We start from the raw sequence: 27,376 nt of genomic DNA, 5'->3' as shown, positions 1-27,376 counted from the left end.
AAGGCTACCAAAAAGTTAACCAGAAAAAAAACGAAGCAGAATGACATGCAAATCTTGACAATCTACAAGTAAGACTTTAGAAATAATAATTATACCTTTTTAAGTTATTGGTTTGAGGAACCTGTATTGACAAAATGGATGGCTATCGTTTTAGTTCAGTTGTGAACAAATGAAAGCTAGCAAGGGTAAATTAAACAAAATGATGAAGGCAAACTCTATTTCATACTATCCTTTGCGTTCTCAGTTAGAAATAAATTACTGTCTTGCCTCCTGGGGGATTAAAAAAGCAGGATTCCATAAACTCTCTTTCTTACTAAGTCTTTTCTCTCCTTCAAATCTTTCTTTCCACACATAAAATTCTGTGTTGTGAACACAGAAGCTGGTTTCCCAGATCATGAACTTTTCTGTTTCCTGTCAGTGCACAGACTTCAATTGCAAGAAGCATCCCATCTTGCCAGCCTCCATCACTCAGAGACCAGAAAAGAAATAGGTGATGTGATACAGATCATCATGCATTCCTGGCGACAGGGCTGCTTGCTAGCAGCTCCCTCATCCAAAGTCGCCCACAGACAGCAAAGGAGAAGCCTGCATTCCTTTCACACTAATTTACTTTTTGTTTGCATTCCATAAAATATTTATTTTTGACATTATCATCGGGTCTGTTTTTATGATTAAATCATACAAACAAAAAAGTTTTTACTTCATTCATGACATTTTTTCCAGAAAGGCCCTATGTAAATATTATCTTGAAGAGAAAATATTCATTTTGTGGGGAAAAAAAAAAAAAAAAAAAAAAAAAAAGCTATTTAGATCACTCTGAGAGATTACCTACTGGGATATTGCAATGGTAAAACTGTGCTTAAGTATGCAAAGAGGACAGTGAAAATCTATTGCATTTTATGACAGCTGCAAGCAAGCAAATTTCCAGTCAGGAAACCAGGCAAACATTACAGCTTTGAATTACTGCATGCATTTTCTGTGTCTGTATTTCAGCTCTAGATGTCTTGCAGCATTCTCATAGATCATGTAACATCTGTTGCTTTAAAATATACTTTGAAGCTGCCATAACTACCATATCATTTACTCGATGATTATAATGTAATATACATAACATTTTAATGTATTATTCTAACAAGATGTCCTGCCTGTCTTTTACATACACACTAGGCTTTTCCAACATCTTCCCAGGCATGTTGAGCTTGCTGACCTCAGCACATACGAAAAGGTCAAGAGCTGTCCTTCACTTTTTCTTAGGGATCACGCAGAGCTGTGATGAGACGAAGGGCGAATTCTCTCTCCCTGTTCATTAAACTTGGGTTGATTTTGTTTCCAGACCAGAAAGGCTTTACCTTCTGTACTCCATAAGCAAAGCTCACTTTTCCTGAATGGCACGACTACTCTGCTCACAATTCCTGAATGTCCAACGTGGGTTCAGAAATCAGGGAAAGCATAAAACTGCACTGGAGGAAAAGCCAGCCTACAGAAGCTGATGGAAGGTGAGAGCAGCTCTACCTAACTAGCCACACCAGTAAATCCATCCAGACCTACTTCTTCATCTGATTCAGGTGATGCTTCACAGAGTTTATCTGCATAGAAATGCAGCTTCAGATTAAAGTTATGCAACTATTCCCAAACTGAGGTCAAACCTTCAAACAGCAAAAAAGTAAAAGCTTCTCATCTGACATTTCCGTAATGAAAACTTTTAAATTTCTTCCCAAAACAACAATCTACGACAAAATGTGTTTCTCTTTAATTCAGTTTGACTGCAACATGAAGCAATTGTTCATACAGCTCTGACAGTGTATGCTCTCTCTAATGGCAGCTAGTAATACTCTCATCTTGTCCATGCCAAAGAGTGAAAATTATTGTTTATATTTACGCTCATTTGAAGCAAGCATAGGCATACAGACCTATGTCAGCAAGTACTTCAGAGACAGATGACTGAGCACCAGCCACCGTGGAGCCATGTCCTAGGTCGCAGGTAGTAGCTTGTCCTAATTGAATCTAAATGTATGTTAGCACTTAAATACTACAGTAAAGACAGATAAAAAGAAATTTTAAAGTAAGATAAAAATTATTTCATAGAATCCTAGAATGGTTTGGACTGGGAGATGAACTTAGAGTTCAAACTGCCCTGACACTGGGGGTTAGATATTCCTTAGCTAAGAGCAAGAAAAGCATTTTAGTCCTCTCAGCTTTTGTATGCAGGTACCTTTGTGTAGCTCCTTACAGCATGTGGGTTGGCAGTTAATGCAGGACACAATCCTGTGGCTGCTACCTGGTGATAAGTTATAACTTTTGCTTGACTGTATTTCACAGTTCAAACTAGATGTTTAATGATGAGAATTCATTTAATAGATCTCAATGACTTGGTTTACTTTCAGTATTTCATGAGTTTGAATTCAGCAAAACTTCCCAAAAGGCTTCCAATAAACTATGATTTCATCAGCCTTCATGCCTTTCTCTGATCTCTGTTATCAATTGGATAATGGAGTCTCTTACTGAACAAATAAGCCTGCAAAAGAAAGATTCCTTTTCTAGCAAAGAAGCCAAATTAGCTGTGGAAAAACTTGCGCTGACAACCAGAGACACCTTGTTTACACAAATCAAAGGGCCTTGATCCATATGACTAAAGGAACACAGATGACCTTTAGGATCTACAGTAATCCACTATCAGGTCAAGGAGAACAGTGACCCTATGGAGCTCAAAATCAGCCAGAATACGTTAACGCTCTCTATATTGAACATTATCATTATTGAACATTACTAACCCAATTAAACAAATTAGTAATTTGGATTTGGAACTATTTTCTTTATCTTTAAGAAACAAAAATGCCATCTAAATCCTGATTATTTTGTACAGTTCTAAAATATTAAGAGGAAGAATCTTATTTATGATGCATATTAACATGCTTAAACCCCTGTAGCTACAAACTCAAAGGAACTATCCTTTGAATAAGTCAACCTACAATTCTACTATATCATGTACATTTTTTTTTTCTAAAATATTCCATACTGAAACAGAAAACTCTTTGCTAAGTGCAGTAATCTGTCTTCATCATCTTCTTCACCATTTGTTACACTATGCCAGATTATTTTAAAAGTTCAGATTACCTAATTTCATACCTGTCAGAAACTCACAACAATTTTCATTACCTCCATCCAAAGTGAAAGAGTGTATTACACTTAACCAAAATCTTTCCGTATCTATATATGCAGAGTATTCCTAGGATCTAAACCATTGGTGCATTTCATAATGTCCATCCAGACTACTGCTATCCTTTATGATAGCATTAATTCAACAGGCATAGATAACATAACCCACTGTGTGGAAGGCAATCTTCTGAATGTCTTCAGGTCAGGAAGAAGGATCATCTGAATTCACACTTCCTGTCATAGAAAACATTACAACTGTTTGAACGTTCATTCTTAATTCATTCAAGATCATAGAATCACAGAATGACCTGGGTTGAAAAGGACCACAAAGATCATCTAGTTTCAACCCCCGTGCAATGTGCAGGGTCACCAACCACCAGGTGACCAGGCTGACCAGTGTCACATCCAGCCTGGCATTGAATGCCCCCAGGGATGGGGCATCCAAAACCTCGTTGGGCAACCTGTTCCAGTGTGTCACCACCCTCTGGGTGAAAAACATCCTCCTTATATCTAACCTAAACCTCCCCTGTCTAATTTTAAAACTACTTCCCCTTGTCCTACCACCATCCACTCTTGTAAACAGCCATTCCCCCTCCTGTTTATACACTCCCTTCAAGTATTGGAATGCCACAATGAGCTCTCCGTGGAGTCTTCTCTCATAGGAAAGGTGCTCCAGCCCTCTGATCATCTTAGTGGCCCTCATCTGGATAACAAATCAGTCTGGCATATTAAGGAAGTATTATGCTTTTGTGCTTTGTATTTTTTTATTTTTATTTTTTTTTAATTATCATTGTTCTCTTGACACAAATCATTTTCCTTTAGTTACTATCAGCAGTTCTGACTCACGGTTGCCAGCTTTAGAAAGAAATGTGATTTTGCTAGCAATTATCGCCACTTAGTTAAACGTCTTTACACTAATATGCATCAGACCAGGGAAAGTAAAGAAAGATGTTAACTTGATCTTCTACATGCACACTAGGTTAAGATATGATGTCTAGATACTCTCGTACCATAGAAATGAAAGTCATCTTTTCTTATGAACATTGCACTTTTTTATCTGTAATCAAAAGTGAACATTTTGTTACTTTTCCATAGATTTGTTGCTGCAGTTTGCCTTATTTCTCATTCTTAGAATTCTGGGTTCATTATTTCTTGAATTATTATCCTTCCACCCAGTTCTTTCAATTTGTTCTGTTTTTAGGGTAACTAACAGAGCAAATAATTTATTAAGGATAAAAATAATTTTTCAAAGATTTACTGATGCTGACAGCCTAAGAACTTTGCCAAATGGAGCCCAAGCAGGGAGTAAAGGATTAGAGCCTATCTAATCCACTGGTTTATCAAATCATTGCATTTAATACAGAACTAAAACCTTTGGAGACTTTTATTTTTAGCAGCTTGCCATACTGCTTATTTATTTGGCTTTATTCTAAGATTTACAATTTGGAAGTCAAAGAGAAGACAGATTTCTTGTTTGTAAGATATCATCATTAAAAGGCTTCTATCCCTTACACAACTGAATACCATTTTTTTTTTTTGACTCTGTGCGATATCATTATTTTTTTTTCCTGATAATTTCTCTAGTAAACATTACATTTTACTGAATCTAGCATTTAATTTAAAATTTTAACGGGGATTAAATGCAATGAAATCAATCATTTGGTGATGATAGTGCATTCTGTTGGGTAAGAGATGAAGAAAGTGATTTGTTTTGATAGCTGTTTCCATGTTAACTTTGTTCATGATGCTTACAGTAATCTGGAGAAAAATAAAGCCAGTCGCACTATATTTACACTGTTATTTAATCGAATGAAACAGGCAAGAGTGATCAGCTCTCTAAATCTGACAGTAATTTGGTTACATAGACTTCCTAGTGGCACATTCTTTTACATCTACACTGCTATGTATGTCTGCCATGAGAATAACAGCCACCTCCATGTCTGAATTTCACAGAGTGGCTCTTTTTTTGTTTTGCTGAAAGCTGGACCACTCTCAAATAGAGTAGCCATGGTACTGCTCTGCTTCCCAGTTAGTACTGCTGTGGACCTACGGCATGATGTATTCTTCTCAAATGGTTTGACCCACTATAGTAGTAGTTGTGGCCTGGAAGAGCAGTAACTTTCTGAAACTGTTCTGACTTGTTCCTGCAGAATAAATTCATCACATTCAGTGGCCAATAAAATCTCCTTCCTTTGGGGGAATTAGGATAGTTCTAGAACAAACCCCTGTGATTTTAATGCCATGCAGAAGAATATAGGCATGAAAACTTCGCTGGTCCAGATTCCGTAGTTTTCTTGATGACCCTACCATAGCAATCAGGTGGTAAGCAAATTAATTATCTTTAGGTATTCATCTCTACCCAGAAATGACTTGACAGAACAACTGGCTCCTGGTCAATGAGGTCACTTACTATTATGAAATCACATTCCCTAGTAAAGAGTGCTGCATGCTCTATGTGCACTTTCCAAAGTTCGTCAAGCAGTCAAACTATCACAACTGTTAGGTCCATCACAAAACTTCATAAGCTGGCGCATTTGTTGACAGAATTTACTGAATTCAAGAAGTAGTGCCAGAGCATCCAGAAGAAAATCTGGACTCTGATAACTTTTATCTCTAAAGCTTTCATTACATACAAATGAATGCTCTTGGTAGAACTTTTATAAAAGAAACTGGCAAAAGTTAGGACATAATGATACTCGTTTGTTCTTATGGACTAATGTGCATTTGTGTAGACTACAGCATTTCACCAAGTATGTGAACTGCAAAAAATAATAGCATTCATTAACAATCCTATAAAGCCTTTTAGTGTATCTCTAAGTGTACAGAGCTGAATTTTAATACTGAGCTGAATTTTAACTCTACACAAAATTTGGCTCAGTTCCTTAGTAGGTAAAGGTTGTTCTGATATTGCCAGATGATACCCATTCTCTGACTTTTTCTCTGACAGTTGGGTGCATTTTTAATTTCATGGGTTTTTTTTGTTCCTAAGTGGGCACAATTTATATTAATTCCTGTCAACAATCTCAACATTTAAAGAAGACAGTTCTTGTTTACTTAATTTTGGTCATAATGCTGAAATTATGTCTCTCAACCTTACTTTTTTGGTGCAATTTGCAGTTAAGAGGGTAATTCAAAACTATATACAGAATACTTCACCCTAACTGCATTTTCCATCAATTGGTGTCATAACCCAAGGATCACCTGGTCAGTCTCTTATGCTCTGTGAGGTAGAAAAAGTAATTAAATGAAGAACTGCTACAACTTTTGCTGGCCCATGAATAAGATAAAGGTGGATACAGAGGCAGTGGGTACACAGTATAATAGCTTCCACCTGGCGTATCATCTGTCTACTGCTAGATATGTTGAAATAAATAAATGATCAAAAAATAATCTTATTAAAAGAAAGATCAACAAAGTCAGGATGATTTTGGAAATGAAATCAGAATTTGCAGCACAAGTGATATGAAAGGTGCAATATGATTAAAATGCAGAATCTTATTTATTATACATTAGGTAGATCAAAGCTTTGCAGTGATAACAAGGCAGTGACTAGGTGTTGGTTGCCACCTGTTTGGTCTCACTTGTAATGGAAGTCTGTTAGGTGCAGCTGCATTAAAGATTGGCACTGTGTGTGACACTTATGAACAGCTTGCATTAAAACACCAAGATTATTCTTATTTTGCTGGGCAGATTTACCAACAGAAATGTTACTATTTTAATAAATACAAAAAACGGAAATTCTTTTCATTTCAGGAAAGTTTCTGAACCAACTGTCACAAACTAAAGGTAAATTCTCTTACCGAGACACATCACATACTTTTTTGACACAGTGGCTAAAAGACCTGAAGAGTGTAAAATTAGAATACATTTCCACTGTGGTTTTGGAGAGAATGCTGAGCCTTGCAGCAGGCTGAGCTCAGAGAGGAGAGACTGTGGCAAGCAAATTATCTAGGGAAATAAAATTTGGAAAGCAGGGCAGGAAGCAGCTTTCTCAAATATTTTAGATTTTTATATATTTTTTGGATCTCTTTTGTTTAAATTCTCTAAAAAAGGAAATCTGTGATTTAAGGAAAGCACATCAGTGGGAGAATCAAGCAGAGAGAACTCAGGAAAGCTGAAAAGATGTGAGATGCAACAAGACAAGTCAGGGCAAGGCAGCGATGAGCTGTGTCAGTGCCCTTGCAATTTCCTGCAGAACTGGCAAGACAGATGCGCAGAATCTGCAGTCTGCAGAGGCCAGAGCAACATTAGGATGTCAGGACTTTAAGTGAATATTGGGAGGAGATAAACTTACATACAACTGAAAGAAAAAGGAGGAGTGAGGAAAGTTTCAGAAATACCTATTTAAAACATCAGCAGAAAATTAATTTGGGTTTATAATACCTGGAAAAAATGTTGGTAAGTACTTTAAAACCACATATACCAAAGGAGAGTAGTCTGAGAGGTCTCTGGATGTTATTATATATATGCACCAAATACACTGACCTAAGCCAATGTTAGGGACCAGTATAGGAGAAAGGAAATGCACTGCCTGAATCCAACCAAACACGATGACTACTGAGGAACTGCACAATGTGGGCATACCATAGGCAAGCTTAATAAAGGATTCACACCGACAGGCTCTTTTCCACTCCTTATTTCTAGAACAGTGGACAAATGCCCCAGAGCAAAGTACTGATCAGAGTATTGCACTTGATTTAGTCAAGAGAAAACTGTACAGATATAGATTCACGTTTTGCCAGCAGCAAATGTTTATTCTACAGTACTTTGGGCAGTGATGTGAGAGACTATGATACACAAGAGGAAATGCTGAGAGCCAGATTCTGATCTCTTTTATGCTTCTAAAAGTAAGAGGTAACTTTGCTGAAATCAATGAGCATATATTTCAATTCAAGCAAGCTGCTTTTGGCAATGGAACTTAAACTTGATTTCCAAACTTCTGACACTTAAGTCTGACAGGAGCCTAATAAGACCCCACCATAACTCAGCAGGTTCTTCTGCTCATCTCAGGTTGCTACCATGCAAATAAATGTTTGTTTCCTCCTCCAATTGCAATTGAGTGAAGAAATCATAGCATCTGCAAGCAAACACTAATATGCAGTGACCCTAACGGCATGGTTTTCATTACTTTTGTGTCATAGCAGAGTTAAAATGGTGCAAAAGCAGATGAACCATTAATGTGCAGGTCAAATGGTCAAACACAAAGAAATAGTCTACTGTCTCCAATTAATATCTGCTAAGTGCTTTACATTGCTTGGTAATATTACAGCAGTATTAAAAGAATAAACACTTCCACTAACAGGCAGCAATTAAAAGAAAAAAATAAGCTGAGTGCACCTATGTCCAAAAAGACAATCTCTTGGTGTTTTTCATTTGTGTCTACAGTGATGGTTTATGTCAAAATAGCTCAGCTCAAAAGGCAGAAGTTCAAACCAGTATTTAAAATTGTGGTGAGATCATGCATAAAAGACTTTTGGGAGTCAAGTTTTTAACCTTTCAATTTCAGGTGCCACTTCACTAAGCAGAAGTATAGGGATGAAATATGCTCTTGGACGACTGGGTTCAGTTGACTAAAATGCTTTCAATGGCAGAATGAAATTTCCTTCTAAAAACTGAAGTAGGATTTGAAGATACCTTTATTCCAGAACTTGTTTCTGTTTGGTTGGTTTTTATTCCTGTAGTCGCTGATATTTCCAGTCTCCACTACAAATTCATTTACATTCAGGAAAGCAGACAAACTTCTGTTCTCAAGTGTTTCCAGAAGTTGAAGCTGAGTTGATATTTGAAGATTAATGTGTGAAACAGAAAACTGAGAATATCTGCTTATTTATTCTTCCAGAGTTTAGTATTTAGAAGGGGAATCTGCAGACAGTATGGCATATCTGAAATCCATACTCATGGAACAGCATGATTCTGTGATCTCCTTATGTAGAGCAAACTTAGAAACATCTTTAATGAAGAACAGCTTCAGTAGCTTTTTCAAGGATGCACTTAGGTAAATAGAGGATGTAAGCTTATATTTTTGGAAATGCAGTTTACTCATTTTTATAAGCAAGAAACTGGCAATTTCCTCTCATTTGCCACAACACCATGCAAGCATCTGACTTTGAATGAAAGAAGTCTGGAATGAAAAATAGTAATCTGTCACTGATCATTCCCAGACACAGCCTCTCTCTGCCTGTAATTATTACAGTAAACAAGGCTGTAAAACCCTTGCACTTTTGGTAAATCTTTCTAATGACATTATAGTTCAATGTTTGCAAAGAAGTAATAATTTTAAAAGACCTCCAAAGATGATTTTTTTAAAAATGTACGGTGCTTGTACGATGGTTAAAAGATTCAGCACTGCAAGAAACTATGATTGGACTTATCCAACTTAGCCATATTTATAAAGAAGCTCGCTTAGAGAAAACACTGAGATCTAAATGAAGACTGAATCATAGGTTCAGTGAAAATTATTCAGTTTTTACAATGCTCCACTTCACGGCTGAACGTAGCTAAGATTAAATGGCAAAATTCTGCAAAATATTACAGTTCAGTAAGTATGTATCTTCACTGCAATAGGGCATGGAAATTTAAGAGAGGAAACGAACTTTCTGATCTCCAGAAAGCATCTGACAGGCAGCAAAGAAGGAAAAAAGTAGAAAGAATCAGCAAAGGTGAAAAATTAACTTGACCTAGCAAAAAAGGTGCTTGCGTAAAAGAAAGACAATAAGTAGTGGAGCAAATGAAGCTGTATGGATGTATTTCAGAATGTGTGAGTATGGCAACCCCCTTCTATGTTAAAACTCTCCAAGCGGCAAGCACTGAACATCCTTGGTTAACCCACCATGGGCAGTTAGTAGTTATCCTGTGAGCAGATTTTCTCAGGTATTTTCACCACTTTTAAAGGTGCTCCATTTCTGCAGGTTCCACAAGCTGAAAGATTAACCAGTGCTACAAGGACAGATACTAGCAAATCATTGTATAAAAATGTGTCCCATTTTACTACAATGAAGGAATATTTTTAATGGAATGGATTATACCCCCTAGCTTTTGCAGTACAGAGAATTATGTTTACTTGTTAAAGACTGTTCTGTGCAAAAATCTGCAAAAGGAAGTATTTTAGAAAGAAGAAAGAAAAAACCATCCTGTGCCAAATTAAAACCCAGAGACATAATGCTAGAGAACATTTAGTTACTTCTAATCTGTGCTTGTTACTGATGAGCCAGGGTGCAGCAAATTAAAACAGCAGTCCTTCTACTGACCTCACCTTGCTCATCGTCTACTTTCTTCAGTGTCTTTCCCTTGCTTCTCTTTTCTGACTCCTTCCTCTCTCTTTATCCACAAAATATTTGTTTCCATAGCCCAATTGTTGTTTCTCCTTCAGGGATTGCAATGCTCTTCCTTGAACAAGACGTATGACAACAGAATGCCTCAGGGAGCATTGAGGAGACATGGCACTAACCAGTTTCTCAAAGTGCAAAATACGGCCGCAGCAGGCTAACAGACATGGCCTCAGACCACAAAGGACATCGGAGTATGCTCATGACCTATCTTGGTCTCCCTTAAGGGGAGAATCCTTCTCTCCCCTTCTAAACTGTGTAAGACATGTTCATACTGGAATGCTGTTTCACTAGAGGTGATGTATGTACTTACATTTCAGTTCCTGAAAGGAAAGAAAAAAGACATAGAGATGGCACAGTTTAAACACCAGTACAGCACAGAGCAGATGCACGCTCCACTGAATGGGGCACTGCCCATGTTTCACCGTGCACGCATCTTTTACAGATTCTCAGCAGAATCTGTTACTTAGTACAGATTCTTGAGTGGAAGTGACAGACTTCATATAAAACTGCACTGTTCAGCAGCAGGCTGGCAATGAATAAATGTTGCTCGAGAGGCTATACATACACAGCTGTAGAGATCATGAAATTCAGCCTCTGTCTTGCAATATAAATACCTCAAAAAAGTGGGAAATTCTAGACAAGGAATACTCAAATGAATAAAAAAATTTTACCTGAAATATGTGAGTTTGAGCACCTTTGCTATTTATGAATGACAAGTAAAGAAAAATCTTTTTATGGAAACAAAAGCACAACAAAACATTTGCTGTTGCCCTGAATACTAATGATGGAAGACTGTTGCTATGGTGATGCTAATTTTAACGCTCTTGCCTGTGGACTTCATATGAACTGCCCGTTTTAACTTTTGCAAATGTCATTTACAAAATGAAAACCCATTAATGACTGGCGAGGGCACAATGTTCCACTTTAATTAGAATAATAAGGAATGCTGATGCACAAAGTACAGGTTTGTGAATTGCTACAAAGCCCACACTGTCAAAATTAATTACAACTGATGAGGATTTTATTCTTTTTTTTTTCTTTTTCTTTTTTTCTGAAGGAAGCTTTAGAATAAGACAGCCATAGCTTGACTTGGAAATGAAAGCAGGCTTTCCTTTTAACATCAAGGTGGAATAAAGAAGTTTGCAAGACCAACAGTACAGAAAGGGGTACAGCAAAGCTTAGAATTGTGACTGAGCCAAACAAGTAAGCAAGCATGCTTTTCAGTAATGGGAAAGTACAAGTGCCAATGCTCCTGGGAAAAATATTTTTTCAGAGAAGTACCTGTTCTCAAAACCAGTCAGGATTTGTACCATGGAGTTTGTGTTTTTAGAGAGTTTAAAAGCACAAGTTGAGGACAAGTAAATGAGTGTGTGCAACAATATGATTCTGATTTGTGTTGGTAACTTGCTCTTTACCAAGTCCTGGGTCAAACAGACGGTGTTTAAGTTAAAAAAAGAAACATACACAGCAGCGGTAATCCCTTTTGTCAAGCTCAAATTATGAATGTACACTACTCATGAGAGGGGGAAAAAACTGCAACTACCATTTCTGTTTCTGGGGAAATGTCTGAGATTATAAAGTAGTTACTATGCTGATAAGGGCATTTCAGTAGGACTGACTGAAATGAGGAAAGCATACTGCAATGAAAAACATCACAGACAGCTGCTAAGAGTACGTTATTCAAACTAATTGTTATTATTAAATATCTCCATTGTACGTAGCACTGCCTAGAGATCTGAATTTAGAGTTGAGATCCATTGTATTGCATGCTGTACGAACATAAAGAAAACTTTCCTTTGTGAAGAACAAAGCTGTAAAGAACTTGATTCACCTTTAGGTTAAGGCCCAGTTTCAGTGCTAGGTCACTGGAAATGGGGCTGGTGTGATGAGGAATAGCTGCTAAAACAGTTATCATCTAAATTCCCATTTCTGACAGCTTCTATCAGTGAATGGTCAAAACCTTTCTTCTGTCAGCACTGGTATGGAATTCACTCTCAGTTTACCAGTGCTCTTTAGCTCTGGTTTAAAATAAGTTGGTTAGTTCTGCCACTGATTTTTTGGCTATCATAAAAGCTACTGATCCCACATACAGCGAAGTACTCAGATATGCTCAAATTTGTTTGCATTACACGGAAGGGACGTAAAGGAAAAAATACAGAGATTGCTGAGAATAGATGTGTCTACTGAGTTTGATGTCAAGTGTAAGCTTTCTTGCTAGGAGTGCATTTAGTCAGGACTTGTTTTCTTCTTGCTGCTCAGAGGAGTAACTGGACAAGTACTGAAGACCATTCTCATCAAAGACCTGCAAGCATCCAGCACTTGTCTCAGTGGGGCACTATGTTGGAAATGTGAATGTCCACAACTGGTTATAATTTTTGCCAAAGATCACCAATAAGCTTGGTGTACAGCCATACATACTGTGTTGGACAGACATAATGCCTCCCACTACTCTTGAGTCAACGGGCTCAAGCCTAATTTGTATTTCTGCAATACCTTGTCCAATGGTGTGTTATTTCAGAACAAGAAGGGACAGAAACACCCTATTCTACTCAGGAAAAGCTGTAGCACGAGCTGGAGTTTGGAGTGAGCCAGAAGCAAACAGCATTTAACAAACAGGGAACCAGTGTGTGTTAACAAACTGACACTGTAAACTAAGTTGGGCAGCTTCCCAGTACTGTGAGGCTACAACGCTTTAGCTTAATGGAATTTATCTGAAACAGAGAAAAGCATCTGAGACAAATGTCTTCCATAAAATGGCTACTAACTATTCTTAGGAAGACAAGAGAGGTGTTTCTGGCAATGTCATTCCCTCCAGCACTGACGTGCAAAGAATTGAAAGGACTTTAAGATAATTGAGCTTGACAGTGTTGGGGATCCAGACTACATCAGTCTCCATCAAGACAGGACAGACATCTGGGAAAGAAAGAAGTATTTCTGCTGTTGTTTAAATTTCTCTGTTAATCCAAGTGAACAGACAGAATGTAGAAAGTGTCTGACTTTTGTGCAGAGGTACAGCAAAATGGATACTCCAAGGCATACTCTGAGGTTAGGTGATGGAGAGGGAAACAGTGCCATAAAAATGTCTCAGTTTGTATTCCATATTTTGTCATATAGGCAGCAAAATACTCTGGGCTATTCTAATTCATCTTATGAGTATTGTTAATCCAGTGAACATGGTGCTTTTTAATGAGTAAGTAATGGCTGAGTCTGGAGTAGATTATTGCTCATCTGAGTGACTGAGTACCAGATAAAAATTTTCTTGAGGAGTATGTCAGTTTTAAACAGAAATCAGAAAACTACAATTATTTGATGCCAAAAAAGGAAATAAAATATTTAAAGGATAAGCAACATTAAACATCTAATATCTAAGTAGGCATAGAATGCACATACAGGGCCTAAAGAATAGCTGACAGAGGCAGTAAAACATTGTGTAAAATAACTAAAAGAAACTTCAACAGAGAAGCCTAGATATTTAAGAAAACTTATCTAGTTTGGTCTTTTTGAGCTTAGGACTTAGCTATTCAATGAGGTGTGCCATAAAAAAAAAAAAAAAAAAAAGAAAGAAAAAAGAAAGAAAAAAACCCCCAAAACACCAGTAATTAATGATTTGCACGTAGGAGTTACCAGCACAACTGAATGAAATGGACATGAAATGAAATGACATGAAATGAATGGGGTTGCTATTAAGAAATGCACAAGGGCTGAAGACTGAAAACAGTGCTAAGAGAAAGTAAGATAAAGAGGGTGATGGGCTGGAGGCAGATGACCAGTGGGAGGACAGACTGCACAGAGTTCATTAGAAGGCACGGGAAAGATGCAGAAAAAGTGAAGGGTAAATTATTACAAGGGAAATTCTGAAAACAAGCCAAGAGAAAACAAAAAGGACAGCAGGAAGATGGTTTGCTTAAAGTGGTGGAATGACCTAGAAGAATACGAACACTGAAAAGATTCTTGGATCTAGGCAACAGGAAACTGTTAGTGACCTCGTAAAGAACTGTTTTAGTGGGAAAAAAAAAGGCTACAGAAGCTAGAAGAGACTGGGAAGGAAGAAAAATGTGGACTAGCAATAGACACAAATTCCAGGAAAAAAGAGGGCAATGTTCTGGATGTTGAACAGTGTCAGAAGAGACATTTGTTTTATCAAGGACAGTGCTACAGATTTTCATTCAAATAAAGAAGCAGCAGATAAACTTCAAAGAAAATACTTAAGAAAAATAAAAATAATAAGTCTTAAAGAAGATATTTTTACATTCTCTGGCATCTAAAGGGCTGAAAACATTAAGCAAATAGACTTGTTCTCCAACATTCAGTTTTTGACGTCTTAACTCTTTTTTTTTTTTTTTTTTTTTAATATATTGCCTATAAATAAACAAGAAACTTGCTATGAACTCAAGGGAAATTTGTTTCACATAAGAACCTTCTCTTTCAAAAATGAATCTTCTCTTTCAAACAAGCAATGATTTTAAACCTTATTTCCATACACAAAGTTCCTGAGGGGCATTTATAGTCCTGTCTCTGGCTGCTGTTGCTGTTGTTAGTACCTAGCAATATTTGCACTTGCTTTAACTTTTTGTGCATTTTATAGAAGATGGGTAGGTAAGGCCAGCCAAGAAAGTTTCCATTGATTAAGTCCTAACAATAAATGCAATTAAGCAGACTAAAATTGAAGATGAAATCATAGAATCATAGAATTACTCAGGTTGGAGAAGACCTCAAAGATTACCAAGTCCAACCGCAGCCTAACCATAGTACCCTAACTCTAACAGCCATCTGCTAAATCATCTCTCTGAGCACCACATACAATAGTAGATAAAAATCACCGATCTGTGAGGACATATAACGCTTCTAATTTTCTAATGAAGGTGCAGCTATTCTGTGTTTCAACATGCAAGAAAATCTCTTAGTTTTTTGTCACATTCTTTATAATGTTACAACATGTACTAGATGATGTATATCACCTTATAGCACACCACCAGGATGGCAGATATCAGATTGTAAAATACTGACTGGAATGAAAGCTTATTTTAGTGTTTCAGTACTTTCTTACAATTTCAAACCTTGCTTTTTATTTGCCTTCCTCATATCTGTTTATTACATATTTTCAGCTCACAGCTGCTGAAATAGCGAGAAGAATAACAAGTTTGTATTACCATGTACTCTTTCACTCCTGTATTCTAGAAATGTTTATGGGATATTTCCTGATGGAAAGGAATAATGAACATTTCTTAATGATGAATGAAGTATTACACCCATGGCCCAACCACACATTCTCTGGTGCATGATTAAAATTTTAAATACAACAATGGTGTTTCATATTTGTGTTATAGTCATGCTATATGCTATTATGAAATCATCTGTTCCCAAGCCAAATACAGCAGATTTACAAACATTAATGCTTTATCTTCATGTCTCTAGCAATTTCTTTTTTTCCATGCTTCACATGTTGGATGTTGTGATTCTCAAGAGTTAAGTTTATAACATTTTCTTCAGCAGTACAGCTTTTAAACAAAAATGCAGGCAAATGTATTTAAAGCAAAGCAAGGTAAGATATATCTTTGCCTCTCTGCTCCTGAGCCATCTTTGCTCTGCAGTAGTGGGCTAGTTACTTAAAGTCACTTTTTCAACTTGCGCATTAAAATAATATAAAGTTATCTAGCAAACCCAAATGTGATCAAATTATTGTGATTCTAGATACTTGCATACTTTTTCTTCACAAAAATTCTAATGAGAATGTTAATCCCCCTGCATCCACTTCATTAACATCCTAATTTATCTGTTCACATTATAAAATATGAAACATGCAAGTGAAGAATAAAACATAAACAAAAGACTTCTGCAAAGGTTTGCAGCAACCTTCCTTCATAGTAATTTAGTGCTGTGCTAAATGAGTTTGCACCTCCTCAAAGTCCCTATCCTGACTCTTACAAACAACATTTATGCAAATTTTGGCCCTTTTGGAAAAGACAAAGGAAGACTGAGATACACAAACTGCTGCTAGGCAGCAAAGTTTGTCCGTTCCTCCCCACACTACTCAGTAGGCTGTTGACACCATTTGGTGATTGTGCTAGGTACACAGAGTGCTGCTTGATAATGGTTTTCTGTTGTGTTGTACTAATAAATGAGATTATGGTGCAGTTTCCATGGAAAGAGAATGAATGTTTGTCTCATCAAAAGTACTTCTAAGAAAAACAATTTTTTTCAGAGATGTTGTGATACATTTTTTTTATGGTTAGTTTTCCTTAAATTATGTCACCACAGATTTCCTAATATAAAAATGTATCTGATGAATAATTGAAATTCAAAGCAAATACATAGCGTGCAAAAGGCTGCCAAGCCTATAGATCATATTTGAAATTGTAATTTATCTCAGAAGGTTCAAATTTTTTAAATCAGAAAATCAGATGCAAGAAAATGAATATAGATGATTTGATTATTCCTAACCTATTGGTTAGACTCTAAGTATTCTTTACTTAGTGAAGAGTCTTTAGTTAAGATCCGATATTGCCAACATTTATACAGTTCCCAGTTAATAAAACTTATGTTTTCTCTTATCATCCTTAATCTCTAAGCTTAATACATACACAAAGTACTTCTCAAGATTGAAGATCTAAAGACGTGGGTATCACAAAATGGATGTGTAACAGTATTTCTGCCATTATCTGACAAAAAAAAAATCTTGAAAGGGGTCCTATGTGGAGAAAACTGGTTCATATAATCCATTGACACGGCTCAGTATGTAAAGACCACAAAGGTCACATGGGACAAGAAATATGTCAAGACAGAGGATATTCTGAAATATAGGAGTTTATCACAGTGTATAGGAGGACTGGCATCTCAGACAGCCAGAGAAGGAGCAATCACATGAGAGATTTAGCAGCTTCAATGAGTTCATTCTCAAAAAGAAATCAAACCAGGAAAAAATCTGACCTCTTCCTGATACAGTCACAGGAGAAGCAGAAGCCCACTTGGTATCTCTGGATGTAGCACCTGGTCTTTGCTAGACTTTTGCTTTGTCCAGGATGCCAACGCTACGACATTAAACAGGCTGCCAGAGCCATGAATCCACATCAGGTACAATTAAAGATGAGTGTTGCATATATATCCATTGTATTTATAATAACTATTTTTTCATTGGTATTGAAACATATGGTGTACAAATGTTAATTACAGTCCTGCCTTATATTAGAATGATGAGATCATGAAGAAGATAAAAAAACACTGTAGGTAAAGAGGGAGCAACTTACTGCTGACTCTTACAGGGATGCTATTTTTCTCACGTAGAATGGGGAAATACTTAGTCTGTTCACTCTTCATCAGGAGAGACTGAACCAAGGGCGATACAGACGACAGACACGGTAAGTGCTATTTGGGAGAAATTGTCAATCTGCAAACAAAGGACTTACAAAACTTCTCAGTATAACAAGAATATGTAAAAAATCAGAGATATTGTTCCCCGTTCCCTTGAAGATTTCATTGGACAGTTGTCAGAAGCTGTCTTCTCTTTGTCTGTCATCTAAATTAAGTATGTAATTGATCTTTAAAAAAAAGAAAGTCTGACAGGCAAATCTTTCTATTTTTTTCCCTTAATATGTCTAATCTTTTCAAGTTCAAAGCATTCCAGTGGAAATCAAACATAATTCCTATTTCTGAATTCTGCTCATTAAGCACACAATGTTTAAAACATGGGCTTGAAGTATATGACAATAAATTTCAGCTATCAGGAGAAGCTGTAAAATCTATTTTTTATGGAAGATGGGGCATGTACTATATAAAATAGGCCCATATTGTATATATGTCATTCAACACTCTCAAAATTATATGGGCTATGTTAATTTTTTTATTCTCAATGATGGGTAACAGAGTGAAACTGTATTTAATAACTGAAGTAAAATGGAGCAAAAAAACTGAAGTAAAAAGTAAAATACAAGCAAAATATCACATTCAGCTTACAATAAATGTAACAATTTCAGCTATGATACCTTCAATATTATGTAATTATATTGTATTACCCTATAAAGATACTCCTTGTACAGTTACAAAAGTTTACTTTTCATCTTAGCACCTATAAAAATAGTTCATTTATTGCTCTCTTAGCCCCAGAGCTGGAAAGCAACAAATAGCTAGATGTAATAGATTGAAAATGTTGATGCTTTCCTTTTAATTAAGAAAGTAGGAAAGCCAGATGCCATCCAAAATTCTCTTACCCAGCTCATTCCTAAATGAAAAACAAGACAGAAAACTCAAATTCATTCCTAGAGAGTAACAGCATTATCTTCATAAAGCATTAAGATTTCACCTGCACAAAAATTAACCTTACTTTCTTCTTCTCTGTAATGCTCAACAGTATAAACAGTCACAATAATTTATAATGAATGCAGCTGATAACAAATCTTAAGCACTTTACTTTCCACTTCAGCACGAGCACTGTAAGATTAGTAAGACCACAGTCTCCAAGTGCTGTGCAAGTGCCTCAGGAAGCTTGGCTACAAGCTCAGAGTTTTGCATTCACCCACAGCCCAGTTTCAAACTTTGTGACAAGGTTTGGAGCCAAGGCCCCACAGTCCAAAAGATGATAAAGGAAGGCTGCATTTGGACAAGTGTCTAGGAAACAACATATATTTAACTGACGGTTTTATGCTAGACAGCATGATAATTTTAAGACTGAAAAGTATGAGACACTTTCTTTTCATTACAATAGCTGCAATTTTGGAATTGAGAGTTCAGGACTGAAAGACATGAAAAGATCAGAATAGCTGTGTTTTTAAGAAGTCAAATTATTACATTTTTTGGTACTTGGTAGGTAGGTTAGCTGTCAGTCATGTGCTTGGCTTGCATAGCTTGCTCACAGCTTCACTCACTACATATACATAAGTATACACTATTTATTGATGGTGTTCTATGTCTCTCTCTGTTTTGCCTGACTGACATTTCCTACTTGCTTTTGTGTCGTACTTATCTACATTCTGCAGGAGAAACAATTAACCCAAGTGATTTTACAGCAGCTCTTTGCTTTATTTTATCTTAGTGGAATTTAATTCAGATAGATTCATTTGTCCTGTGTCTAAGTTGGAAAAAAAAAAAAAAAAGAAAGAAAGAAAAAAAAAAAAAAAGTGAAAGAATCATGCCTTTAATCTGTTTGCTTTTACAATGAAAAAAGTGGGCTCTTGGCTTTTTTTTTTTTTTTTTTTCCTTTGCCGAAATTCTGCATGGTTACACAACAATTAAGAAGGAGATTAAGAAGCAAGACAACAAAGAAGTATGTCTATAGAACTGGCCTGCTGTATCTCCCATGTTGAGTACAGTAAGACTGCAGAACCTAAAACTAACAAAATCATATGTCACGAACCGATACATTTAAGGTAAGTAAAATACTCTCATGGGGAACTGCAGCATGGAAGAGGGTCAGAAAGTGGGAATACGTTGCTCTTAGAGTTAGTACACTGCATAGCAAGTTTATATGGATAGTCTCATGTGGATCTTCTCAAGGAGCCAAATCTGTGCTCCTGAGAATCCAGCTTTGTCCTCAGCAGGACAAAGTTCAGTGAACTGCTATAATCTGTGTAAGAAAATAAGCTTGGCTGGGAAATAACTTGGAAAGCTTCCTTTGTGAAAAAGTACAGAGATGAAAGACTACTGTATTTTTGCAGAAGCGTTTTAAATCCTTCAAAAGAATGGGCACAGCAAGAGGCTGAGAAGACAGACACTATTAACTGGAGTCAGCTATACAGCGGAAGAATAATGTCAAAGATTAGTACAAATAAAGAAGTCAACAACTACTAAATTTCAACAGATCAGGACATCAGGAATACTGAGTTTTGGGGGGAAATAAAGTAAATTGCAGACTTTAGTCCAGCAACTCCTCCCCACTCAAAGACAACAGAGGTCTCTTAGGACCACATAGTAGCTACATTGTTTACTTAGAATGGGTAAGCCATACACAAGGCAAAACAAGATTCAGAGGATATAGCTGAGTTTTATGTTCCCTTGCGCTGCAAGAGGATGGTCACTAGAGAAGAATTGGGTTGTGCAACATGAGTAACTGCTTCTGTTGCAAAATCCAAAGCAGGCATTTGGTTCTGCTATCCATCACTGCTTTGGAGCTGTTCCTCCACATTTGACTGGAGGATAACAAGTGCATGTGCATTTGTATATATCGATCACAAGGGTAGCTCTTCTAAGATATGATTTATCCCTAACTCAGAATTCCTAATTCTGAAATTAAAATCTGCTGTCTTCCTACCTTCATTATCATCCTTTTTCTTAGAATGCAAGCTTTTTCTTTTTTTTGCTTTTTTTAAAAAAAAAAAACACAAAACTTGATAACACATGCTGTAGTCTTTGTTCTGCACATTTGTTTCACTTGCTTTTCAAATTTTTGATGAACAGTAATTGCCTATTTTGCCTCCTTAAACCTTAAATTTAGACAGTTTAATGAATAACTAAAACATCGCTGAAGAGCACATACATGACTCTGCCTACTTCTGCTTTCCCACTTTCCAGGTCAGTCTCAAATAAGGATAGGACCAAGGCCTCGAAGAACAGAACTGATTTTTTTATCTTTCTCTCCCTTTTCAAGTTCATAAAAGCTTCAAATGCTGCACTTGACATAAGGAATATATTGAGGAAAAAAAAAAAAACAACATCAAAAAACCAACCAAACAAAAAAACAACACATAAAGAAAAAGCATTTGATTAAACCCATTTTAGAGAAATTTTGCATGTTTTAATTCGGAGTCAAAAGGGAGGGATTATTTCCTCAGTAGCATCAGACATTCTATGCAGTTATGTCCACTTGCTATTCTGGAGGCCAAGATACCTCTGTTGTCCTTGAATGCAGAAGTTTGGTTTCTCAGAACATTGAGGAAGAATAGGGTAAAGCTGATCTGCTGTCCTGGCTCATCATTTCCACTGGGACCAAACCACATGAAAAAGTGGAAGAACACAGCAGCTGATGCATCACCACTGTGTTGCAATTTTCATGAGGCTGACAGTAGGCCAAGAAACTACGAAATGACAGAGACTCAGAATACCTGAAACAGGCTGTACATTGTTGATAATTATATTTGTAATGGCAATGATGCCTACACCAATACGATTTAGAGAAAAAAATACCAGCGTGAATAATCTTACAAAGGAGTTATTGAAATAATAGCCTTAGAGGAAAGATTAATCAGCTGTTTAAAAATTAAAATTTAACGAGGGAAATTGAAAAGCCTGAGCATACCTAGCAGTAAGTAAATATCACTGCTGAGGATTTTAACATTAAGTACTGCCTGACTTAACAAAGGCTGTATCATTGCAAATGTGAAAATGATGAGATAAAACAGTTAAGCACCGAGGGAAAAGCATAAAATGAAAAATAATAAAATGTGTATCACCATTCTTTTACACTAATGACAGAAAGAAAATTATATAAGCATTAAGAGAATGCTACCCATATCTGCTCCTTCCTCATGGAAACTGCTAGAGGATTCACAATAGAGAAGTAGTAGTTCAAAGAACTGAAAAAGAATATACTAAGTTTAATAGCTAAAATGGTACAGAAAACTGGGAGTTTGTGTAGTTGTCTTGAGACGTGATATGTGAGTGATGAGAATAGATGAAAATGACTGAGGTCAGCTGGATCAGGGAATAGATGTAACAACTAAGACTCATTCAAACTTGACCAATTTATTTTTCATCTCAACAACAGTAAGTATTTTTATAAAAGTTGTAGCTGAATTTAAAATAGTGCTACAACTCATGGCTAAAAAGACATATTCTAAAGTGAATAAAATAAATATTTTCCTTTGAACTTGTAAATAGCCTGGAACAGAAGATGAAATGGAAACTTGACACAAAAAACTACTAAGGAATAATCATCAATGATCATTTTAACATGAACAGTGAACAGTTATCCATGGCTGCTGGGTGTTGGTAGCACATAAAGAGGTGGGAAGAACAGCATGAAACATATCTCATGCTTACACTTAAGAACTGCCCAGGCATCTCTCTCTGCAATGGCAAGTCATGTCATGGGACACTGCATCACCCATTTCCTCCAGAAGCTATGCATAAATAGTTCAAAGCACATACTGCAAATAATAAGCAACTGAAGACAGAAGGGGAAATGCATTCAAAGTTCTTTTGTATTTGCTGCAGAACGGGGCTGTATGCAGTTGGGTTTTTAAAGTTTTCTCTCATTCTTTATGTATATGTACATTACAGAACGAACTGTCTGAATGTGGGAACTAAGGTCAGAAAGAACAGTTTATAGGGACTATTTTGTCCCTCAGCAACAGATTCAGCTAAACACCCTCCTTAAAAGAATTAATTGTATTAAGTATTTGCATCGTGAGATTAAAAAGTGCACCACATCCACAACTGCAACACTGATATTTTTGTTGTTGTTTTTTTTACTTTGGCAAGACCTGCCATGTATGTTCTTCAGTGAGCAATGGAACAAACTCTAATGTAATCCAGATACCCCAAAGCTTTACCTTTTTTGCAGGTAACTTATGGAGGCATAAAAGTAAGCAACAAACAAATCAGTGCACCTTACAGTATTTTTAAATAACTAGCATAATTCTGTGAAATTTACTGCACATTTCCCTCATTTTTTCTTCCCACATAGACAACATAGGAGCAGTTCAGGATAATGTAAATAGCTATAATGAATTACTCTTTATACTCACTTGATGTAATAGGGAACTTTGTTTGGCGAGATTGCCCTCTCCCAGGGTCCTTGGACAGAAGCTGTTAACCAATAAAGAAACAAATAAATAAGCAGCTGCACATGTACATGCATACATACAAACACACCTAGAAGAGAAACATGGGGGTCAAGTTCAAAGCAAACAGGAAAGACAACGTTAATCTCTAGAATTACAATTTTACACTTGGCCACGCTGATATTGGTCTGTTTGCTCAGTTGCCCATGAAGGCCGGAAGGATTAACCCACTGTTCTGAAATTTCTGGGCTAATCTGAGTGAAATTGAACTCATTCAGCTGCAAAGATAAATATAAAAAACTCCTTGGCTACTAAACTTCAAGAGTAGATATGAAGCAAAGCCAGCGACCTATCTCTTTGCTGTGCTCTTCTATAGGCTTCCTTCTGCCAATGTGTGTTTGGCTGAGTTTTCTTCAATTTCTTTTCTTGTGTGATCAGCTCCTTACATCCATCTAAGAACAAAGTCAGATACTTGTTTACACTTCATGCTGAGTGAAGCTAAGCTGACATACCCTCTGAGCATTTTGTTTATTCTCCTGTTGACTTGTTCTAAGTGCAGAACAACTTCATTTTTATTTCTCCGCATGACTAACTGGGCTTTATTGACTTCCAATAAGAACAAGTAATGAAGAAAATAACAGTGTGGGCACAAGAAACAGTGAGGAAATAACAGTACTCACTATTGGCTATCACGGTGTTAAATGTCAACATCAACTTACAATAAAATGAAAATATTTTGTAACAAAGTCATATATAGAACAAATTGCTGGAAAAATAATTTTAAATAATTAGATTTTGTTAGAAGCTTCTTATAATTTGTGCCACAGTCTGAATGCTAGGTTGCTTCTTTCTTTGTTTGTTTAATTAAGAGGTTTTTATTGATCAAGAAATGTAGGACCACGGATTTCCTTTTCCAATAGAGTGATTTCTTTACATGAAAAGAGATCTGGCTGGAAAAAAATTAAAAAAGACTGTTCACTTTCCCCAGTGCAATCCTTCTTTTTAGTGACCCCTGCTGTTCACTCAGGAAAAAATCATCTCCTGCACTCAGCAGTTTTTTTCTTTCTCCTTCAAAACATTCACTTCAATAAGGCCACTCCCAAGCTGCAGGTACTTAACAAAGTCAACAAGTCCCTACATATCAGAGGAACCGCTTTGTATATTTGTACCAGAACTGTTAGCCACATAGGAGTCAATCTGCAGAGTGAAATTCACTCTTCTCACCTGCAGACAGACTGGAGTTGGAGGAAAGATGTGAGACTTTCTTATAAAAGTAGCTCCACTGAGAAGTTCTGATATTTTGGTAAATGTGAATGCACTTGGATTCTGAAGGAGGACTGGAAGGAGGACTGGGAGCAAGGCAGTATGAAGTGAGCTGGAGCCATTTCAGATGCGTTGGAAAGAAGGGAGCAGGGTGCAACCTGGGCAGTGGGACAGTGGCTTTTGTGTGCACTGTAGATGATGCTGAGGAGCTAGGACAAGGAAGGAATATGTCTGAAAGAAATCCAAATTTGGTGATTGTAGTTCAGTTTATTGGCGTCCTATGAAACGCCTGCCGCAGCATGTTAGTAGGTCCTGTGGTTATTGACTTTAACCCCCAACAAACCATCTGCAGCTCAGCTGAATGTACAGCTTTCCCATTTCTTACATGGTTCTGCACTTTTTATGAAAGAAAGAAGAAATTAAATTTTAATGGCATGAACCATGAAAACAGATAGCTCTTGAAGTGCATCAGCAATGCAGAATGAATTATAATGACAGCTCCCATGGAAAAAGAGTGCATTAATGCCATTGATGTGACATAACCCACACATACAAAAGCACTGCACATTTTCCAATGCCAATACATAAATACACACATCAATTAGAGATAGTAAAACATTCGTGCTTGTACACTGTGCATTGTATTTCTTACATAACTTTCTCCTAACAACGTGAATATTGCCAAGCTGCAGTTCTGCCACTCTAAGTTTCTTTTCTATTCTTTTTTTAATTAAACACCCAAATAACAGATTGCCATATATTTTTGGAAGGTGTGCTTTTTCTGTTGTTCCTAAATTAATCTGTGTAAGAGCATAGCAGTCATAACTTATCACAAAATCTTACATATGATGATAGTGTTCTGGATACTTTGAAAGAAGAACAAATTCTTGCCTTCATGAGAACTAAGTGCTCTAGGAATAATGAAATTCTGTGATGTTCTGCATAATTGGATTGAGTGTTCCTTCAGGAGATTGCTGTGAAGCTGTCTATAATACACTTTTGCTTTCCTGGATAATTCCAGCCTGAATTTGAGTTGACAAAATATGCGGTACTTTTTACAGCTATGCTGAGAGAATAATCATTTCATTTTTGGCAGAAGCCCAGAAGCTGAGAGCAGTTGTTTCTTATCGCTACATACCAGTATGGGTTTAGTACCCATTACAAAGCTAGCACAGGTAATGGACATGTATCTGTAATTCCTGGTTACAAGTATTTTACTTGTCTAACTAAACACACTTGCTGGCTAACACTTTTCTCTAAGACACTGTAGTATCCGTGCACTCAAGAAGCAGACATTTTCCTTTTTGCCGTGTGCAATTCAAAAGTGTTTTATTGTTCTAGCTTTCACAACGTAGGAATCCATTACGATACACCCAGCTACTTGCAATGATGTCTACTGAAACTGAGTATTATAACAAGCTACAAGACATTTTAAGAGTGAATGTAATTTTCCCTATACTTTATTTTATTGTTATTTACTTTAATGGTTACCTAATAAGTTTTATTTTTCCTGTTGGTGTGCTCATTTCTAAGACTTCCTTCACCTATTGCTCAGCAGAAGTAAACATGGCACTTGGTTGTAAGCCTACAACTTCGTTTGTTTGCAGAATGCATAATGAAACAGTAACATGCTGGCTCTAGGAACATCAGCCATGTTTTATCCTGTGTGGGAATCTGAATGAAATACTAACTAGTATGATACTTTAATTCTGTATTTGCCTATGTTGCAAAACTAATCTGATTAATATTTCCCTTTAACACAACAAACATCACAAAAAGTGCATGTATGTTGATTAACAGTAAACTATAATTCTTCAAGCTATTCAAAGAGTTAATTAGGCATACCCACTGTTACAAATTACAATAGACTTTACTTCAGCAATGAGCCCACACCTCTATTGACCATACAGTGGCACAACTTTATACTTTCAGTTTTAATTACAGGAAAAATCTTTTGAGTCTTAGCCATCACTTGTGAGCTACAAGCACTGGGAAACAATTTTAACACAGAAACCACGAAGTCACACTCCCTAGTACCTATACTCCCTGCAGTACTATGTATAACTTAACAATTATTTTCTCTTAGGAATTGATTAAATTCATTATATATGCATTTAATTTTCATGATATTTAAAGTGGAGCTCTTCCATTTGTTCACAAATGACAAGACCTGCACTACCTGCTTGGTGACCACTCTAGCTGGAATGCAAAGTGCTTAATTACATTCATGTTTTATTAACACTAATAATTTGCTTCCTCAGCTTACCTCTACCTGTGTGACTGCTATTTTTCTACCTGGGATGATCATGGTTATTATCTTTATGCAATCAAAGAGCTAGGAGCTTGTTTTATTTCTACACATAAAATGTGTTTTCATACCTATTATTTTTAATGCAGCTAGTTATGGAATTGGCAACTTCAGATAAAGGCAGGCAGGAACAACAGAACAATGAGACAGTCTTTGGGTCTGCAGAGGTTTTGCTCTTCTAACAATCAGAAGTTTGTGTGTTTAAGGTACTTCAGTCTTTCAAAGAAGATGCATCGAGCGCTTTCCCAATTACCTTAAAATGAGACCATTATAAAAGATAAACTGTTGTACTCTACAGACTTCAAAGAGCTTATGCTTCTCTTCCTGAGAGCATACACTAAATCAATGTTTCTCCTCTATAATCAGTTCTTGATACACACTGTGAGGTGTGTGCCCAATAAGTATCCCCATGTGACAATGGCATAATGCAAGGGTTTGCATCATCTATGAACTCCTTGAAATCCTTTGCAACAAACATCAGCACACTTCTGTTAGATATTATTTTATTCCAGGTTTATAGAGAATTGATTTCTAAATTGTGTGCATTTATTATTGTGCCAAGTGAAATAAGGAAACAATCAGATTGCGTTGTATAGCACTGAGGCCTGCTG

General features: G+C 36.6%; 1 protein-coding gene across 42 annotated transcripts in view; it reads right to left on the bottom strand.

The window, feature by feature from the left end:
* The window catches only part of DMD (dystrophin), a 1,121,556-nt gene that overhangs the window by 86,364 nt on the left and 1,007,816 nt on the right, over window positions 1-27,376 (bottom strand). For all 42 annotated transcript variants that reach the window (XM_085549559.1, XM_085549432.1, XM_085549489.1 and 39 more), the window contains one exon: window positions 23,159-23,219. In XM_085549559.1, the coding sequence (XP_085405685.1) occupies window positions 23,159-23,219 (61 nt within the window). The remainder of the gene's footprint in view (window positions 1-23,158; window positions 23,220-27,376) is intronic.

The sequence above is a fragment of the Coturnix japonica genome, chromosome 1 (genome assembly GCF_054131305.1).
Source record: "Coturnix japonica strain WE chromosome 1, WE-NBRP24, whole genome shotgun sequence".
In the NCBI taxonomy this organism is placed as follows: Eukaryota; Metazoa; Chordata; class Aves; order Galliformes; family Phasianidae; genus Coturnix; species Coturnix japonica.
Note: the sequence above shows the minus strand (reverse complement) of the source record. Positions and strands in the feature narration are given on the sequence as shown.